Source organism: Bos grunniens, chromosome 18, assembly GCF_055505025.1.
Source record: "Bos grunniens cultivar Pamir isolate PY7600 chromosome 18, Bosgru_T2T1.0, whole genome shotgun sequence".
In the NCBI taxonomy this organism is placed as follows: domain Eukaryota; kingdom Metazoa; phylum Chordata; class Mammalia; order Artiodactyla; family Bovidae; genus Bos; species Bos grunniens.
In genome coordinates, this window is record NC_141182.1 from 35,580,993 (window position 1) to 35,599,564 (window position 18,572).

Below are 18,572 nucleotides of genomic sequence, written 5' to 3' on the forward strand. Positions count from 1 at the left end.
TGCTCACAGTAGCAGCCTTCCAATGAACTCCCTGCTCATGGTAGAGCCATCTCTTCTTTAAAAAAAAAAAAAATTTACTTATTTATTTGACTGCACCAGGTCTTCATTGCAGCACGCCAGAACTTTAGTTTCGGGCATGTGAACTCTTAGTTACGGCATATGGGATCTAGTTCCTTGACCAGGGATCGAACCTGGACCCCCTGCATTGGGAGTATGGAGTCTTAGCTACGACCACCAGGGAAGTCCTAAGAGCCACCTCTTTTGAAAAGAAAGCCCAAACTCTTCTCTTGGTCCACACAGCCCTGCTCCATCCGGCCCCTCCAGTCTCTTCAGCTGTATCTCTCCTCATCCTCTGCCCCAGCCTCAGCCTTTCTGGCTTCTTTCACTTCCCCAAACTCAAGGGGTTTCTGTGCAGCACCTGTGCCTGACAGGATGCCTTTCTACCCGCCCCCCACCACCCCTGCCATTTACCAAACTCCTTTGTATGGAGGGGGTCTCAGCTTGGAATACTGCTTCTTCTCCAGAAAACATCTCTGAAACACACCCCACCTTCCCACCACCCCACTTCATCCTCGTGTGAGGCACTTTCCTTTCATAGGACTCACTGCAGGGAGAAGTGTGTTGGTGGAGATCTTTAATGTTTCTTGTATGTGGATCTCACACTGGCAGGACTGTTTCAGTCTCCTCACCTTGGTATCTTCAGTCTTGGCCCCAACACATTTTTTGACTAAAGAATGAATAGGTGCAGCCCCCACACCTGGCCTCTCTCCTCAGGGGTAGGGTCAGGTGCTATGTGGGGAAGATAGGCTACTATAGTCCAACTGAAACCTTAGACTCTGCAAGACTCTGTAGCTAGGATACAATTTCCCTCATACTATTGACTGGTCAAGTAGCCTGCACCATCAGGGTACTCATGGGCAAAAATAATAGGCAAAAAGAAACAGACATTTGACAAGCACAGACATTTCAAAAGAAAACATCTTAAAGAACAGTCTTCTGTACTCTGTGGGAGAAGGCGAGGGTGGGATGATTTGAGAGAATAGCACTGAAACATGTATATTATCATATGTGAAACAGATCGCCAGTCCAGCTTTGATGCATGAGACAGGGTGCTCAGGGCTGGTGCACTGGGATGATCCAGAGGGATGGGATGGGGAGGGAGGTGGGAGGGGAGTTCAGGATGGGGGACACATGTACACCAGTGGCTGATTAATGTCAACGTATGGCAAAAACCACTACAATATTGTAAAGTAATTAGCCTCCAATTAAATTAATTTTTAGAAAAGAAAAAACATTTATTGGGGAAAGGATCAGAATACATGGATCAAAAATTCAAAACTAGCCTAATAAACATATTACAAAAGATAAGGTAGAATATTAGCCATATGAAACAATAAAGTATAAAAAAGAACAAGCAGAGGGGACTTCCCTGGTGGTCCAGTGGTTAAAAATCTGCCTTGCAATGCCGGTAAAGTGGGTTTGACCCCTAGTCAGGGGTCAAACATAAGATCCCACATGCTGCAGGGCAACTGAGCCTGCATGCCACAACTACTGAAGCCCGTGCACTCTACAGACCATGCTTTGCAACAAGAGAAGCTGCTACATGGCAACAAGAGAAAAGCCCCTGAGAGTGGCAACCAAGACCCAGTGCAGCCAAATAATAAATAAATAAATATCTTTTAAAAGAACAAGCAGAAATATAAAGTAGAGAAATATGGCTTCCTAACAAATTACCCCATAAGAGAGTGACTTACAGTGACAATCAACAAAAATATTTATTTGCTCACAAATCTGTAAACTGAGTAAGCTTGTCTCTACTCCACATGGCATCACTTGGGGCTGGAGGATTCATTTTGAAAATGATTCATGGGAATTCCCCCTGAGTCCAGTGGTTAGGACTCCATGCTTCCACTGCCAGGGGCCCTGGTCAGGAAACTGAGATCCCACAAGCCAAGGGGCATGAACAAAAAAAAGATGATTCTCTCACATGACCAGTACATTGTTATTGGCTGTAGGCTAAGAGCTCAGGGGGACTGTGGACCAGGGACACTGGGTCCTTCTCATGTGAACCTCTCCCTGGGCAGCTTGACTTCCTCATAGTACAGTGGCTACAGTCCATGAGTGAGTAAGCATCCTAAGAAGCAGGACAGTTCCCTGGCCCCAGGCCTGGATGGACACAACATCACTTATGCCATATTTTACTGGTCAAGCAGGTACAAAGCCCAGATTCAAGGGGTGGGCAGACATAGATTCCATCTTTGGATGGGAGAAGCATCAAAGAAATACAGGACCATGTATAAAAATTACCAGAATAGTATGTCAGACAACACAATAGGTGATCTAATAGCAGAAAATTTTCATTGAGAATGAATCCATAAATTAGAAAGACCAAGTTAAGGAATTCTCCCAAAAGAAGAAAAAGAAAACAAGAGAGGTACGAGATAGAAAAAGAAGTTCTAGTATCTGCACAATAGGAATTTCAGAAAAAGAGTAAAATAAAAATGGAGGAAAAGTGCAACATGAATGAACCTCGACAACATTATGTTAACTGTAGGAAGCCAGATACAAAGGTCACATATTATATGACTCCATTTGTAAGAAACATCCAGAACAGGGAAATACATAGACACAGAGAGCAGATTGGTGGCTGGGGGAATCACAGGATCAGGTGCAACTGCTTAATAGATAGAGGGTTTCCTTTTAGGATGGTCAAAATATTTTGGAACTAGATACAAGTGGTGGTTGTATGACATTGTGAATGTACTAAATGCCACTGAATTATTCACTTTATTTTAATTTTTTTTAACTTTATTTTTTATTTATTTGGCTGTACCAGGTCTTAGACACAGCACCTGGGATCTTCGTTGCCATGCGCATGCTTTTAGTTGCAGCCCGTGGGATCCAGTTTCCTGACCAGGGAGCAAACCTGGCCTCCCTGGGAAGTCCCCTGTAATTTGTTCTTTTTCATTGCTGTGTTCTCTTCCATGGAGTTAATACCACACCATTGATTTCTCTACTGTTGGGTTATTTTCAGTTTGAAATTACTAAAAATAGTGCTTCTCTAAATATGTTTGTTCATGTCTTTCTGTGCACATGTGTGCAGGCCTTTCTGTTGAGTCTTTAGGGGAGAAAAATGGTTAAATCCTTGGGTATATGTGTCTGAATATTCATTAGAAGGACTGATGCTGAAGCTGAAACTCCAATACTTCGGCCACCTGATTCGAAGAGCTGACTCATTGGAAAAGACCCTGATGCTGGGAAAGATTGAAGGCGGGAGAAGGGGATGACAGAGAATGAGATGTTTGGACGGCATCACTGACTCAATGGACGTGAGTTTGAGTAAGCTCCAGGAGTTGGTGATGGACAGGGAGGCCTGGTGTGTTGCAGTCCCTGGGGTTGCAAAGAGTCAGACATGACTGAGCAACTGAACTGAACTGATATGTGTCTTTAACTTTAGTAAATAATGTGGAACAGTTTTTCAAAACAGTTTTTTTTTTTTTTTAGTCAGTTTACACTGCCACCAGCTGGGTATGAGAAAACCTTATGCTGCACATCCTTAATAACACCCTATTGTTCATCTGTTGAATTTTAGTTATCTTTTTCTGTGAGTTTTACTTTGCATTTCTCTAGTGACTAGTATTGGAGAAGGCAATGGCACCCCACTCCAGCACTCTTGCCTGGAAAATCCCATCGATGAAGGAGCCTGGTGGGCTGCAGTCCATGGGGTCGCTAAGAGTCGGACACAACTGAGCGACTTCCCTTTCACTTTTCACTTTCATGTGTTGGAGAAGGAAATGGCAACCCACTCCAGTGTTCTTGCCTGGAGAATCCCAAGGACAGGGGAGACTGGTGGGCTTCCGTCTCTAGGGCCGCACAGAGTCGGACACGACTGAAGTGACTTAGCAGCAGCAGCAGCAGCAGTGCCTAGTACAGAGAAGGCAATAGCACCCCACTCCAGTACTCTTGCCTGGAAAATCCCATGGATGAAGGAGCCTGGTGGGCTGCAGTCCATGGGGTCCCTAAGAGTCGGACACGACTGAGCGACTTCCCTTTCACTTTTCACTTTCATGCATTGGAGAAGGAAATGGCAACCCACTCCAGTGTTCTTGCCTGGAGAATCCCAGGGACGGTGGAGCCTGGTGGGCTGCCATTTATGGGGTCGCACAGAGTCGGACACGACTGAAGTGACTTAGCAGCAGCAGCAGCAGCAGTGACTAGTAAAGTTGACAGTCTTTTCATTTTCTTATTGGCCACTTGGATATCCTCTTTTGTTAAGTTCCTTTGCAAATGTCTTGCCCATTTTTATACTGGCTTGTCTGCCTCTGGATATATACCTTTTGTCAGTTATACATGTTGAAAACTTCCCCCACTCTGTGACTTGATTTTTCACTTTTTTTATGTTTATTTATTTATTCGGCTGCGCCACGGCCTTAGTTGCGGCACAAAGGATCGTTGATGTTCATTGCAGCAGGCAGGATATTTAGTTGCGGCATGCAGTCTTACTTGCAGCATGTGGGATCTAGTTCCCTAGTGATTGAACCCGGGTTCCCTGCACTGGGAGCCCAGGGTTTTACCCACTGGACCACCAGGAAAGTTCCTGAGATGATACTCCTAAGTGGAAGACTCACTCTCCTAGATACCAACTTGTTTTAATAAATGGAACAGAATTCAAAGAGAGACTGACAAGTGTATGGACACAATTTATAACAGTTGGCACTGTAGACTCTCTGCTAATTTAAATTTCCCATAGAAGGAACTTAGATCTGGCTCTGGCCCACCCTGTGGACTGGGAGAGGAAAGTGGCCAAAAGATGGAGGGTCTGTAGGAAGCTGAGCAGATGTAGAGCTGAACAGTTTCTTTTCTTTCTTTTAACAGCTTGATTCCCACCCCCGCCCATTAAAAAAAAAAAAAAATCAGTTTAACAAAAATCAGAGTACCTTATCTGAAAAATCTTCCCATGCTTTCTCTCTTGATATTTCCAAACACATTAGTTTATTCTATAAAAGGTATCATCCTCTAAAAAATTTTTTTAAAAAAACCTTTCAGAGAGAGATTGGGAATGTACCCTTTGTTACACTCCATGATGGGATCAACTTTGAACTTGATTCTTTACCGCTGTTTTGTGGGCTCAGGCTTTTAGCGTAAGAATAAGGTAAGGCTCTTCTGCCTTTCCAGAGAGAGAGACAAAGCTGGAAGCCAGTGGGAACCAAACATACTGGGCAGCTGGGGGTAGAACCTAAGACCCCTCACCAATCAAGAGCCCATCAGACCGAACCCCCTTTCCCTGTGAAGAAAGGACTGTCACACCTGGCTCTGTACTCGAAATGTTTATTCTCAGCATATATATGTTTGTGGCTGGATGACTAGAAGGGAAACTTCGTGAGACTTTGCCACAGTGACCTCTGGGGGACTAGCCAGGTCACTAGAGCCACAGGATGAGGACTGAGAAGGTGACAGCAGCCACAAGACCTAAAACGAGTTGTAGGGAGGCTTTTGGGGGCCTCTGGAGGGCCTGGTTGGTTAGCCACTTGTTTCTCACCCCGTGTGTGGCCCGAGGCTTACTCTGAGGCTGAGTCAGGAGGTGGGAATGGCACGACCTGCCCACTTGCCTATTTGGAAATTCATCCTCCAAAGGACTCTGACCTTTGCTTTCCTCTCTCACCTGAAGATAAAAGTCAGCAGTCAGTGGCTTCCACAGTGCCCCCTCCCCCGCTGAAGCCACTGAACCCTCTTTTATCCAGCCCAGCACACCTGTTCCACCTGACTGAAGACCCGAAGCAGGTTTCCACGAAGGACGCCCTGAAGCTCTTCCTCCCTCCAGCCTCGCCTCAGCAACTCCTCTATGAGTACCGGGTATGTGGACACATCCTCCAGCCCCTCGGGGAACCTGTGTGGCCACCAGCTGGCTAACTGTGGCTCCTCAGCCCCGGTCCTGGCTGAGGGCCCACTGTGGCACCAGCTCCAACCACATATGGGAAGTTAAAGGCCATGTTCCTCAGGCTACTGAATGCAACTTTGGAAGCTCCTGGAAGAACTGGGCTTCGGCAGCACTTACCTGCTGGGCAGATGCTCAGCCCACAGCACATCTGCTGGGCTAGCAGTGGAGCATGTGCTGGACAGGTCTTGAAAGGGGGTGGGATTCTTAACAACTGTGATGCCCTGGAGTGGGAATGGGTCAAATGGACCACAGGAAGGACAAGGAGAATCCAGGAACCAGGTCCTGGGAGGGGAAAGATGCCAGGTGGGCTAAAAGACCAGAGTCTGTAATGGAGGATGAAGGATGGGAGGACCATGGATGGGGAACTGAGACTAAGGGACTCCCCACTGTATCCCAGCCAAGACAAACCCCAGGGAAACACTCACCGGCCAGACCCATCATAACTCCCGCTAATCCCGATGAACTCAGATCCCATGACTGCCCTGATGTGGTCAAAGTGATCTACAGGATGAGGGTAGTGGTGGGTAGCATGAGGCTGGAGTTAGATCCTGGAACCAGCCCTGATCTGAGGAAGCTCAGCGTGACCAGCTCCCCTGCCCAAGGAAATCCAAGACAGGACAGCTGATCCCATGGAGCTCCTAGCCTGCTGTGAGTTCTGGAGTGGCCTCAGGCTAGACATTGGACCCAGAGTGAACCTCAGGGCCCGAACCTCTTAGGACCTTTTCTTGCCTAGGAGCCACCATACCTCTGGTTCCTTGAGAGCCTGGTCATAGGGTTCTGCCTGTCCTGTCTAGGGATATGGGAGCAAAAGAGAAACTCAGAAGCAGAGGCAGTTGCCTCCCCCTAAACCTGTTGCACTGGTTGGAGCCCCAGATCTGGGTTCAGGGCAGTGAAGAGCTGTGTCTGCTCCCCTAGACTGTTGGGAGGCCTGCCCAGGGCCCAGGGTGTGCTAGAAGGCTAGAGCTCTCCTGACGGCCCGAGCAGCCACAGGCCAAGCTACAACTGCACGAAGAATTGTACGTGGGGCTCACCTGCCACGGTGGACACATTAGCAAACAGGTTACACTGCAGCACCCCCATGGACAGCGACACCATCACAATGCCACCATTCTTCTTCTACGTGGATGAACAAAGGAACACTCAGCTTGCCCCTGCTGACCTGATGGCCTGCCACCTATGCCCTGGGGGTCCTGATAAGGCAAATGCTTGGTGAGGGCTTGGGTGAGGCTTTACCTCTCTTGGCCCCTGGGTGGGAACTGATTTGGCCTTGAGTTTCAGAGATAGGGGAGGGTTAACCAGGTCCAAGGGTGAGTGAGGACTGGACTGGTAGCTTTGCTCAGGGTCAAGGATCTTTGGATGAAGTCCTGGGTTTGAGAGCTGGGGTGGCCGCTCACCAGAAGTTGCAGGATGTCATCAGGAATGTTTAGCATGTTGTCACACACAGCTTTGGCAGCCGAGTGGGAGAAGATCACAGGAGCCTTTGACACCTTCAGGGCTTGCTGTGCCAGGGCATGCGACCCATAGGACAAGTCCACCATCATGCCCAGGCGATTCATTTCCTCTATCACCTTCTGCAGGGACAAGTGGAGGATTTTTTTTGGGGGGGGGGGTTGTCAGGAGGGATGCACGTGTGTGCATACCTGTACAGGGTGGCTGAGGTAGGGTATTGAAAAGGAGTTCTTACCTCACCAAAGCTTGTCAACCCACTAATGTTGGTGTAGAAGACCTGAAACTTGGTGGAGCTCTCTGCCCTGAAAGACAGCCAGAGGAGGGCAATCTAGCAGGCCACACCTTGGCCAACAGAGCCTGGACATCCAGACTCTCTGTCCGCGTGTCCCACCTCAGAACAGGGTGAGGATTCAGACCAGCTGCTTTCTGGGAGTGTGAGGGACCTGCTGATAGTCCAGCCTCTTCTGTGGACCCCTCTATCCTCACCTCTCTGGCACTTTCCCCACCAAGCATCTACCATTCCACCCCAGGCCAGGCAGTCTGCTCACCAGGGAGTGTTGCAGGTAAAGGTGAGCGTCAGGTAGCGAACTCCCAGCAGATAGAAACTGCGTAGCACAGCGAGGCTGCTGTCAAGTGAATGACCACCCTCCACGCCAATAAGGCAGGCAAGCTTTTGAGTGCTGTTCAGTCCTAGAAGAAGATGGATCAAGTGGTCAGAGGCCAGGGCCAGAACCACCAAAGTAGCCCCTGACTCCCCTCCCTTCCCCCAGCCCACCTTCGGCTGAGGTCACGAGCTCCAGTTCATTGTAGGAGTCACACATGCGGCGGATGAGGTCAATCTGCTCCAGTGTGAGGCGCACGGCATCCTGGTCCTGAGTCTGGCATGGGGCGTAGGCTGACCAGAACTGGTGGTTGGCCCAGGGGTCCAGAATGAGATTAGGCTGGTCTCAATGCTATAGGCCTGCTACTTACTCCTCCTCAGCCCTCAGGGCACTCATGTGGGTCAGTGGCCTGAGTCCAGCACCGCATGACCCTGTGGTACCCTGATGACTATTCAGCTTGCTGCCAGCAGCCCAGTTGAAATCATGACACATCATTGCTTGCTGTTTGTCCATGGGCTATGTGAATGCCCCAAGGGCAATCCACCATATCCTTTGTGGTTTCAGAGCCCCACCCTCACCAAGGATTTTCCGATCACTTTCTGTGTCTCCACAGAACCTGGGCACCCATGCAGCTGGCCTGTCTTGACCTCCAACACCCCTATACTCACTCCCCAGCAGCCACATGATGGCACATAGTGTGTCCTATGTCCATCAGAGGCCTGTCTTCCAAGGTTTCTGTGGCCCCCAGATTCCCCAGAGGCCATTATGTGTGTCCCTCTGGTACCTGTGCACCCACGAAGCCATCCCTGAGCTTGTCTAGGTTGGTCTGGCCGAGTCTGAAATTGCGCAGGTTCACACCTTGTAGCTTGTTCTGGAAATGCCGTTTCAGGAGCAGCGGCAGGTGGTTGTGGCTGGGGTTGTCAGGACAAAGTAAGAAGAGTAGGGGACATGGCCTCCAGGTCATGGGCCTACCCTGTCCCACCCCATATCCCCACCTCACACGGATGATAGTCCTGAAGAGCAGCTATTAGGTAGGGGTTTCTACCAGCAACAGCGTAATGGGGAGGAAGGCGCCCTATGGGGGTGGTGGAGGAGAGGGGTGTATCAGGGAGCTTTCTCTCTAACTCTTGACGCTCTAGACCTCCTCTCCTGCCCAGGAACGGGTTCAGCGCCCACCAGCCCGCACACCCCCACCTACGCACCCATCCACCAGCCGGAAGTGCCGCATCAGGGCCCGCGCACGCTCCTGGAGACTCAGGCCTCTAGGGGTGCCTGGAGCTGTTGGGGTGCTGGAGGTGGCCGGCCTGGTCAGGGCGCTAGGGGTTCCCCACGTGGTCTGGGCGCTGGTTACCAGCCGCAGCAGCAGCCAGAGCAGGAGCAGCAGACGCAGCAGAGGCCGCTGAGTGAGCACGTGGGGACGCTCGGGGCCTAGGGACAGCATTGCTGCACAGGGCCGAGCAGCCGGGCAGAGGCGGGTCTCGAGAACTAAGAGGAGCGGGCGAGGGGCAGAGGGCGACAGTGGGGTCCCGACCGTCGATGCTGGTGACCCAGCGGCACGGCTTCGTGAGAAGCGGCTGGAGTCAGGACGCTAGGCAGATTAGCTCGGGGATCCGCAATGCCGCCGCCCAGCGTTGCCGCCAGGGGGAGGTAGGCCCTTCCCTCCCATCTAGGGTCGCGCCCCAATAGGCCAGGCCAGCCTTTGCCCCGAGCGCCCTCAGGCGGCTCACCATGGGTTACCTCTGTCCCTGCTTCCTGCCCTGCACCCACCCCTCCCAAGCGCCAGGGGCCTACTGATTCGGGGAGGAGGCCAGGGGGTGACTAGGAGGGGCCCAGGAATCTTCCCAGTTTCACCTCTAGGCAGACAGGTCGCAAGCCCATGTGGGGTTTTAGCTGCAGGGATATGCCTGCACTCCAACTGGTTAAATATTCCATGAAATTCTGGGAAGAATTAAAATTTAAAAGAGTGAATTAGATCTGTATGTTTTGACTGGCAGAAGAAAAAGATCCCCTATATATTTTTAACAAAAATTAAATTTGTATAATATTTATGGGAGACCATTTTGTTTTAGTGCCTGCTCATTCACTAAGTTGTGCGACTTTTCTGTCACCCCATGGACTGTAGGCTGCCAGGCCCCTCTGTGCGTGGGATTTCCCAGGCAAGAATACTGGAGTGGGTTGACATTTCCTTCTCCAGGGATCTTCCCCAGGGATCAAACCCACATCTCTTGCATCTCCTGCATTGGCAGGCGGATTCTTTACCACATCTCTTATTAAAATTTACTTCTGGGGACTTCTTGCTGGTCCAGTGGTTAAGACTGTGTGCTCCTAATGTGGGGAGCATAGGTTCGTTTTATAGGATGTGCCTCTGCTCAGAAAACAAAAATCTTCCCCCAAATTTACTTCTGTACCTATGTTGACATCAGTTCAGTTCAGTTCAGTTGCTCAGTCGTGTCCGACTCTTTGCGACCCCATGAATCGCAGCACACCGGGCCTCCCTATCCATCACCAACTCCCGGAGTTCACCCAGACCCACGTGCATCGAGTCAGTGATGCCATCCAGCCATCTCATCCTCTGTCGTCCCCTTCTCCTCCTGCCCCCAATCCCTCCCAGCAACAGAGTCTTTTCCAATGAGTCAACTCTTCACATGAGGTGGCCAAAGTACTGGAGTTTCAGCTTTAGCATCAGTCCCTCCAAAGAAATCCCAGGGCTGATCTCCTTCGGAATGGACTGGTTGGATCTCCTTGCAGTCCAAGGGACTCTCAAGAGTCTTCTCCAACACCACAGTTCAAAAGCATCAATTCTTCAGCGCTCAGCCTTCTTCAGAGTCCAACTCTCACATCCATACATGACCACAGGAAAAACCATAGCCTTGACTAGATGGACTTTTGTTGGCAAAGTAATGTCTCTGCTTTTGAATATGCTATCTAGGTTGGTCATAACTTTCCTTCCAAGGAGTAAGCGTCTTTTAATTTCTTGGCTGCAGTCACCATCTGCAGTGATTTTGGAGCCCAAAAAAATAAAGTCTGACACTGTTTCCACTGTTTCCCCATCTATTTCCCATGAAGAGATGGGACCGGATGCCATGATCTTTGTTTTCTGAAAGTTGAGCTTTAAGCCAACTTTTTCACTCTCCACTTTCACTTTCATCAAGAGGCTTTTGAGTTCCTCTTCACTTTCTGCCATAAGGGTGATGTCATCTGCATATCTGAGGTTATTGATATTTCTCCCGGCAATCTTGATTCCAGCTTGTGTTTCTTTACACATACACAAAAAAAGACTCTAGAGGAATATACATACTAAACTTTAGTTAATAATAGCCATCTTGGAAAGAGGGGGCTTCCCTGGTGGCGCAGAAGTTAAAGCGTCTGCCTGCAATGTGGGAGACCTGGGTTCGATCCCTGGGTTGGGAAGATCCCCTGGAGAAGGAAATGGTAACCTACTCCAGTATTCTTGCCTGGAGAATCCCATAGACGGAGGAGCTTGGTGGGCTGCAGTCCACAGGTCGCAAAGAGTCGGACACGACTGAGCGACTTCACTTTCATTTTCACTTATGTGTGTTAGTTGCTCTATCATGTCCAACTCTTTGTGACCCCATGGACTGTGGCCTGCCAGGTTTCTCTGTCCTTGGAGTTCTCCAGGCAAGAATACTGTGGTGGATTGCATTTCCTTCTCCAGAGGAACTTCCCAACCCAGGGATTGAACTCTGGTCTCCTGCATCAAAGGCAGATTCTTTACTGTTTGAGCTACAGGGTAGTCCTAACTGTTTTAGGAAGGGGGTTACCTACTCCCTGGTCAATTTATGTCTCATCATTTTTTGTATTTTTTCTTTAGCTTATTTGGCTGCACAGGGTCTGAGTTGCATAATGCGGGACCTTCTAGTTGAGGCATGTGAACTCTTAGTTGCTGCATGTGGGATCTAGTTGCCTGACCAGGGATTGAACCCAGGCCTCCCACATTGGGAATGCAGAGCCTTAGCCACTGGACCACCAGGGAAGTCCCTAGCACATTATCATTTATGGACTGAGGGAAGATGTAGTGGCTAAGTAGACCGAATGTCTTAGAAAGTCTCTGAGGAGCAGGGGGAGGGGTGGGCCCACCTCCAGAGCTGTCCAGCCATTAGAGGTCTGTGGCCGATTAAGTAGCCTGACATTCTGGCTCTGTCCAAATAGGAACAAAGATCATTTGTGATCCAAGCAGGTTCTCTTCTTGGGAATCTGAGCCAGAATTCCCTAAAAGATCTCCAGGTGGTAGACGATAGGTCAGGATTGAGGTGAGCTACTCAGAGGGAATGAGTAAAGTCTGCCTTCCTGCAGCCAGAGCCTCCCACTCTCTTCTCCTGGTGCTGAGCCAACCCCCCTGGGATTCCTCAGGCCACTGCCAACAGGTCTGCCTTGAGTACCTGGTGTCTGAACTGCAGGGTCCCCCACCAAACCCCAGTGTTGGGGCCTGTACCACAGGCTCCACTACAGACAAGGACAGCTCATGCTGATTCCATTTTTGAAACATTTATTTTTGGGAAATGTTTGTGCTTGCATGAGAGGAAACTTTGTGCATGTCTGCATCTGCCAAAGTGACATCTGGCAGGATTAATGGATCACCAGAGCCAAAGAATGAGGACCAGGAAGGCAGCAATAACTATGAGGCCAGGGGCTGTGTTGGGGGAAGATTTTGAGAAGGACCGCATAGTTGACAAAATAGGACTCCCATGCCTTGGAGTTCTGGTTAGTTTCTGGTCTTGAGCCAGATTCTCTCTCTGCTGCAGATGCGAGAGGACGGAGCGGCAGGAGCTCCCCAGCTGCTCATCTGGGAACTCATCTTCCAAGGGACTCTGTCCCTTGTTTTCCTCCCGAACCTGGAGGCGTCAGTCAGTGAGCAGCAGCCCCCACAGCACCCGCCCCAATACACATGCTCAGAGCTCCTCTGTGGCCCAGCCCAGCATACCTGCTCCACCCGACTGAAGACCCGCAGCAGGTTTCCTCGAAGGACACCCCAGAGCTCTTCCTCACTCCAGCCACGCCTCAGCAACTCTTCTATGAGTACTGGGTATGTGGACACGTCTTCCAGACCCTGTGGGAACCTGTGTGGCCACCAGCCAGCCAGCCAGCTATTGGGCCTCAGACCTGCCCCCTGGTCCTGAGTCAGAACCAGTGTCCTGTGTGTGCAGGGTCCACTGAACCCCAGCCCTGGTCAAATATGGGAAATGGAGACTTGGAGAGAGTAAATGATTCAAGCCTGCTCTTCATCCTTCAGAAGAAGGGCCCTAAAGCTCCTTGAATATTCATCAAAATTCTTTGAATTGAACTATTAAGATCTATGCCTTTCACTGAATGCAAACTTTTCCTTCTGTTTATAGAAAGAAGAAAAGCTTTTGAAGAACTAGGTTGACCCCCTTGCATGCACAGACCCAACTGCAGGCAGAGAAGATGGTTAGCCCACCCCAGACCCTGCTGAGTCTGCTCAGAGGCCATGGGTCTACTGACACTGGCTGGGTGCACATGCTGGGCAGATGAGGTCTGTCTGGTTGGGTTAGCCAAATATGATGATCTAGAGTAGGGCCAATGGGTTGCAGATAGACAGGAGAGCCCAGCAAACAGACCCTGGGAGAGGGGAGATACCAGTGGGGCCAGCAGACCTGAGGCTGTGGTCAAGGCCATGAGGACCATAGTATGGTGGGCACCGTGGCTATGAAAGCCCCCCCGTGACACATCCAGACCAAGACAAGCCCACATGGATGCACTCACCGGCCAGCCCCATCATAATCTCCTCCAATCCCGATGAACTTGGATCCAATGACAGCCCTGATGTGGTCAAAGTGATCTGAAGGATGGAAAGTCAGCAGTATGGGACTTCTAGGGTTCGGGGGGAGGTGGTGAGGACTGGACTTTGTTGATTCCCCTTCTTGCAGCCTGTAGGCCAGACAGGCCAGTTCCTTCATGGCCGGGCACCCAGAGCACCGAGTGGAGAGCCCTGAGGTTTGGTCTGAAGTGATCCCGGCTGGCTCCAGACTGGACTTCAGATTTGGAGTGGACCTCAGAGCCACGCATTTGGGCCAAGATTCACTCTGCCTCTCAGTTCCCTTGAGAACCTGCGAGGTAGCCTCTCCATGGGTGGTGAGAAAGGAACAAGGAAACAACTGACAGAGACCCCAGGGATCTGTGGAGCTGCCCAGTCCCTTGACCAGAGGCACAGGCAACGTGCTTTGGAGCCCCTGCAGAGGTGCAGATGGGCAGCACCTGGACTCTGTGTCTGACTGCCTCCCGGATACCCATCAGCATCCATTTTGATTCCGTGGCTCCAGTTCCACATGGCACCAAGAACTGTGTACCATTCATTATTGGGCTTGGGGGAGCAGTGCCTCTTGCCAGCAGTGGGTCAAACCCCTGGGGCCCTTTTGAGGTCCTCCTCAAATTTGTGCCCTGTTTCAGGTCCAAGTCAGAACTGTTCAGAGAGCCCAGGGTGAGGCTTACCTGCCACAGTAGACACGTTGGCTAGTGGGTTGCACTGTAACACCCCCACGGATAAGGACACCATCACAATGCCACTGTTGTTCTTCTGCAGGGTTGGACAATGGACATTTGACTTGGCCCCTGGCACAACCACCTGCCTCTTCACTCTCTCAGCCCTCTAAGGAAGGTGTTCAGTCCTGGCTTTGAGATCAGAGACGTCTCCTCTCTGGGTTTGTGTGAATGGGGGAGCCTCAGCTCTGGGTCTGGGTGGTGTCTTGGCACTTGGTTTGTGGGTTTGGAGGAGTATTTTTATTTATTCTTTTAGCTGCACCGTGTCTTAGTTGTGGCACGTGGGAGCCTCCATCTTACTTGTCGCATGCGGGATCTTCTACTGGGGCAGGCAGGGTCTTTAGTTGCAACATGTGAGCTATCAGTTGCAGTGGGTGGGATCTATCGACCAGGGATGGAACCCGGATCCCCTCCATTGGGAGCACGGAGTCTTAGCCACTGGACCACCAGGGAGGTTCTCGAGGAATGTTTACTACCTAGAACCCCCACGTAGAGTTCAAGAGTTCAGGGGCTGTGGTTCATGTGTTTTGGGGGCAGAAGATCTTTAACCTAGGGTTTGAGGAAATTGAGGGAGCAGAATCTCAGGTTCAGGGGCTCCTGGTTTGAATGTCTTGCTTTAGGTTTGCAGGCAAGGGCAGTCTCTCACCAAAAGCTGTAGGATGTCATCAGGAACATTCCGGGTGCTCTCACACACAGCCCGGGCAGCCGAGTGGGAGAAGATCACAGGTGCCTGCGACACTTCTAGGGCTCGTCGTGCCACGGCGTCTGAGACATGGGACAAGTCCACCATCATGCCCAGACGGTTCATTTCTGCCACCACCTTCTGCAGGGATGGGTTGGGGAGAGGGTGTCAGGGCTGCATTTGTCTTAGGTGCGTTTATCTGGAGGGACCAGGTGGGGCTGTGCATTCACATGGGGCAGGGTATGGAGCCGGGGTCCTCACCTCACCGAAGCTGGTCAGCCCACTGACATCGCTGTAGAAGGGGTGGATGCCCTTAGCTGAGCTCTCTGCCCTGCAGGGTGGCCAGGAGGCAGTCTGACTGGTGGTCATGACTCAGCTACAAGAAGCTAGACAGAGGTTCCGTCGAGCCCTCTACACCTGCAACTCCCTGGAGCAAGAGGAGGGACCCAAGCAGGGCTGTGTGTGGCAGTAGGAGGGCTCTTCTGGGGATCTAGTCTTGCTTTGTAGACCTCCCCACTCCAGGTTCGGGGCCAAGTCCCAGGGGTGAATCTTGGTGTGGGCCCCAGCATGATCTTGGGCAGATCCCTGCCTCACTGGGCGCATACCATCTGCACCAAGCTCACCAGGGTGTGTTGCAGGTGTGCGTGAGTGTCAGGTAGCGCACACCCAGCACATAGAAGGTACGCAAGACGGAGAGGCTGCTGTCCAGTGAGTGGCCACCCTCCACACCAATGAGGCAAGCCAACTTCCGGGTACCATTCAGAGCTGGGGGCAGGTGGGGCAGATTGTCATTGTCAGAGACATGGGTAGCTTAATCAAGCCCCTGACACCCACCACCACCCATCCGTCTACCTTTAACTGAGGTCACAAGCTCTAGCTCAGAATAGGAGGCACACATGCGGTGGATGAGATCAATCTGCTCTAGGGTGAGGCGCACAGCATCCCGTTCCTGGGTCTGGCATGGGACGTAGGCTGACCAGAACTGAGGGAAGACCAGGGGATGGTTTAGGTAGGGGTTCCTTTAGAACTTCTTGGGTTTCTCACCGCCTCCACAGCTGGTGCAGCACTGCCTGTGCCCAGTGTCACATGTGATGCATAGCTTGTTCTGTGGTACTTGGATGCCCATCATGTTGACTCACTGTGACCCCTGTTAGCCCCCAGCATCCTTGTCATGGCACTTTCTAGGTTGCTGTGGTAACTGAGTTCCAATGTGACTAACCCGTGGTCTCTGAGGCCCCCAAACTCCCCCACATTCCCCCAGAGCCATGGTGGCATCTTGTGTGTCCCCTTGGTACCTGGGCACCCACGAGACCGTCTTTAAGCCTATCCAAGCTGGTCTGGCCATGGCTGAAATTGCGCAGATTAACATCCTGTAGGCCCTTGCGGTTAAACTGCCTCAGGACCAGGGGCATGTCGTTGTGGCTGGAGGGAGGTCAAGGCAAATGGGTGGGCTCCTTCGGGCTCAGGCCAACCAGGGGACTCCCCCACCTCACACTGTTACATAGACTAGCTGAGGCCTGGGCTGAGGGGGTTCCCACCAGAGAGGGTGACAGAAGAGGAGAGGGGCACCCAAGGATGATGGAGAGGACACCCAGGGGTGGTGTGAGGGAGCTGCCCCACTAGCTCTGCATGCTCTGGACTTCCTCCCCTGCCCAGGGCCGGGCTAGGCCCCCACCAGCCCCTACACACCCATCCACAAGCGGGAAGTCCCGCATCAGGGCCCGTGCACGCTCCCCCAGACTCAGTGTGCTGGAGGTGTCCAGACTGGTCAGGGCGATAGGGGCAGCCGGTGCTGTTTGGGCGCGGGTTACCAGCCGCAACAGCAGCCACAGCAGGAGCAGCAGAGGCCGCTGGGTGAGCATGTGGGGATGCTCGAGGCCCCCACTCGGCATGCTGCACAGGGCCGGGCAGGTAGGCAGAGGCAGGTCTGAGAGCGGTGCGGGTGCTGGGGTTCTGCCAGTCGACACAGATCACGTAGTTGCGCAGCCTCTGGGAGAGGGGCATGGAGAGAGGGGACACAGAGTCACAGGACCCTGCGACCCCTGTGCAGAGAGCCGTAATCCGCAAAGCCCAGGTGCCATGGAGGCCCGAACTACCCTCCTGCCCTCTGCTAAGAGGCGGCTCTTGTGGGCTAACCTGGCCTCCACCTTGAGCCCATTCCCCTCCCATCTCGGGTTCCCTCCGCCCCCGCCCCTCTCCCGACCCCTCTATTCTGAGGGGGCCGCCCTAAATTGCTCTCCCCCTGCCTCTAACCTTGCTGTCCAAGAGAGAGTCCAGGGCGCTTCTGTCAGAGAGTGGCCATCAGCCTCAGGCAGCCCCTCCCAGGAGCACAGCTTGTCCCCATCTGTCTGCAGCCTGCCCCGCCCACCCCAGGGCTGCGTGCCAGTGTCTCTGTGTCCCCATTGATCTGGGCTCCCAGTTTCCATGTGCTGGGACATGAGGGGTGGGTGTGAGGGAGGAGATAGTTTTTAGAAATGGAGGGTTAAACTTGGGGGTTCTAGATTCAGAAATGGCCCCTCTGCCCCCGACCTTCTGTCTCCCCCTACTTGACTCCCCAGAGTGGATGACCATTCTCAGGAGACTTCAGCCAGCAACTGGGAATTGTCAGGGGCACCCCTCCCCTATTCCCCCCAGTCACCCTCTGCAAAGAGCGCATTCAGGAGTTGCTGCACTTCTCCAGGGCCTCACTTGAGGAACTTTGGTGATGTGAACTGAACAACCATCTGGAAAAAGTTAAGCAACCTTTTACTCAACAGAGCAAGAACCCAGCTGGTAGGCTATTGAGTGGAAGGAGTTGAAGTCACTTCCGTGGCAGGAGATTCCCCACCCCAGGAAGCTTCCTCCCAGAGTTGTGGGCTGACCTGCTGGCCAGGATCCCTCCTACCTCAGTGTGGAATGCCTGGCATCTGGGTTCTGCTGCTACAGTCGTTGTATCTCATGGCCCTTGTGGCTCTAGCTCTCCCGGAAACCTCAAGGCCTAAGTTCCTGTGCTTGCTCTGAGGCCCCACCCTATTCCTCATTTCTAGTTTCAGGCCTCACCCTAGCTGACTCCTCTAGGAACAGCCCCCTCCCACCACCACCACACACATACACTGGGGATGTGCCTTCTCACAGCTCAGCCACTGAGATGCTTTTGGAACCTTGCCCAAACTCCTTCATCTCCAGCCTCTCAAGCTTCTGCTTTGATCCTTGGCGCCCCATGGAGCTGTTTGGCCTTTGGAACCTTCCCCAGGTGGCAGGAGTGACTAGCTCAGGGGTAAGGACCTAAGTCTGAGTGCTGGAGACCCTAGAAATCTCTCTAAAAATGAAATGAGCAAAACTCTTTCAGCAGAACTAGAGGTCCTGGGCTACCTGGGAGGGGAAGGGTCCCTGCTTGTGTATATTT

General features: G+C 51.9%; 2 protein-coding genes across 6 annotated transcripts; both read right to left on the bottom strand.

The window, feature by feature from the left end:
- Positions 1-5,312: 5,312 nt before the first annotated feature.
- DPEP3 (dipeptidase 3) lies at positions 5,313-9,781 on the bottom strand. 2 transcript variants are annotated; one of them, XM_086351357.1, is made up of 10 exons: positions 9,192-9,781; positions 8,774-8,900; positions 8,163-8,292; positions 7,936-8,077; positions 7,623-7,689; positions 7,333-7,509; positions 6,970-7,054; positions 6,364-6,439; positions 5,752-5,887; positions 5,313-5,662 (listed from the first exon to the last, which is right to left on the bottom strand). In XM_086351357.1, exons 1-10 carry the CDS (start codon positions 9,428-9,430, stop codon positions 5,423-5,425), a joined length of 1,419 nt encoding a protein of 472 aa, XP_086207483.1. In that variant the 5' UTR covers positions 9,431-9,781; the 3' UTR covers positions 5,313-5,422. The 2 variants fall into 2 exon arrangements, with proteins under 2 accessions (XP_086207483.1, XP_086207484.1); XM_086351358.1 differs by lacking the exon at positions 5,752-5,887 and having other exon boundaries at positions 9,192-9,678.
- Positions 9,782-12,479: 2,698 nt separating this feature from the next.
- Positions 12,480-18,155, bottom strand: LOC147353450 (dipeptidase 2-like). Of its 4 annotated transcripts, none has more exons than XM_086351359.1 (12): positions 18,072-18,155; positions 17,826-17,910; positions 16,877-17,176; positions 16,483-16,609; positions 16,040-16,169; positions 15,811-15,952; positions 15,449-15,518; positions 15,152-15,328; positions 14,458-14,542; positions 13,732-13,807; positions 12,932-13,067; positions 12,480-12,842 (listed from the first exon to the last, which is right to left on the bottom strand). In XM_086351359.1, the coding sequence occupies exons 3-12, from the start codon at positions 17,077-17,079 to the stop codon at positions 12,585-12,587; spliced, it is 1,404 nt and encodes a 467-aa protein (XP_086207485.1). In that variant the 5' UTR covers positions 17,080-17,176; positions 17,826-17,910; positions 18,072-18,155; the 3' UTR covers positions 12,480-12,584. The 4 variants fall into 4 exon arrangements, with proteins under 4 accessions (XP_086207485.1, XP_086207487.1, XP_086207486.1 ...); XM_086351361.1 differs by having other exon boundaries at positions 17,876-17,910; positions 18,072-18,150; XM_086351360.1 differs by lacking the exons at positions 17,826-17,910; positions 18,072-18,155 and adding an exon at positions 17,441-17,819.
- Positions 18,156-18,572: the final 417 nt, after the last annotated feature.

Coding starts and splice junctions, on each gene's coding strand:
- DPEP3 (XM_086351357.1), bottom strand. CDS start 9,430: ATGCTGTCCCTAGGCCCCGAGCGTCCCCACGTGCTCACTCAGCGGCCT. Junction 8,901..9,191: donor CACTTCCGGCTGGTGGATGG/GTGCGTAGGTGG, acceptor TGACAACCCCAG/CCACAACCACCTGCCGCTGC. Junction 6,440..6,969: donor TAATGTGTCCACCGTGGCAG/GTGAGCCCCACG, acceptor CTCATCCTGTAG/ATCACTTTGACCACATCAGG.
- LOC147353450 (XM_086351359.1), bottom strand. CDS start 17,079: ATGCCGAGTGGGGGCCTCGAGCATCCCCACATGCTCACCCAGCGGCCT. Junction 15,953..16,039: donor GCTTGTGACCTCAGTTAAAG/GTAGACGGATGG, acceptor ACCTGCCCCCAG/CTCTGAATGGTACCCGGAAG. Junction 12,843..12,931: donor TCTTCAGTCGGGTGGAGCAG/GTATGCTGGGCT, acceptor TGACGCCTCCAG/GTTCGGGAGGAAAACAAGGG.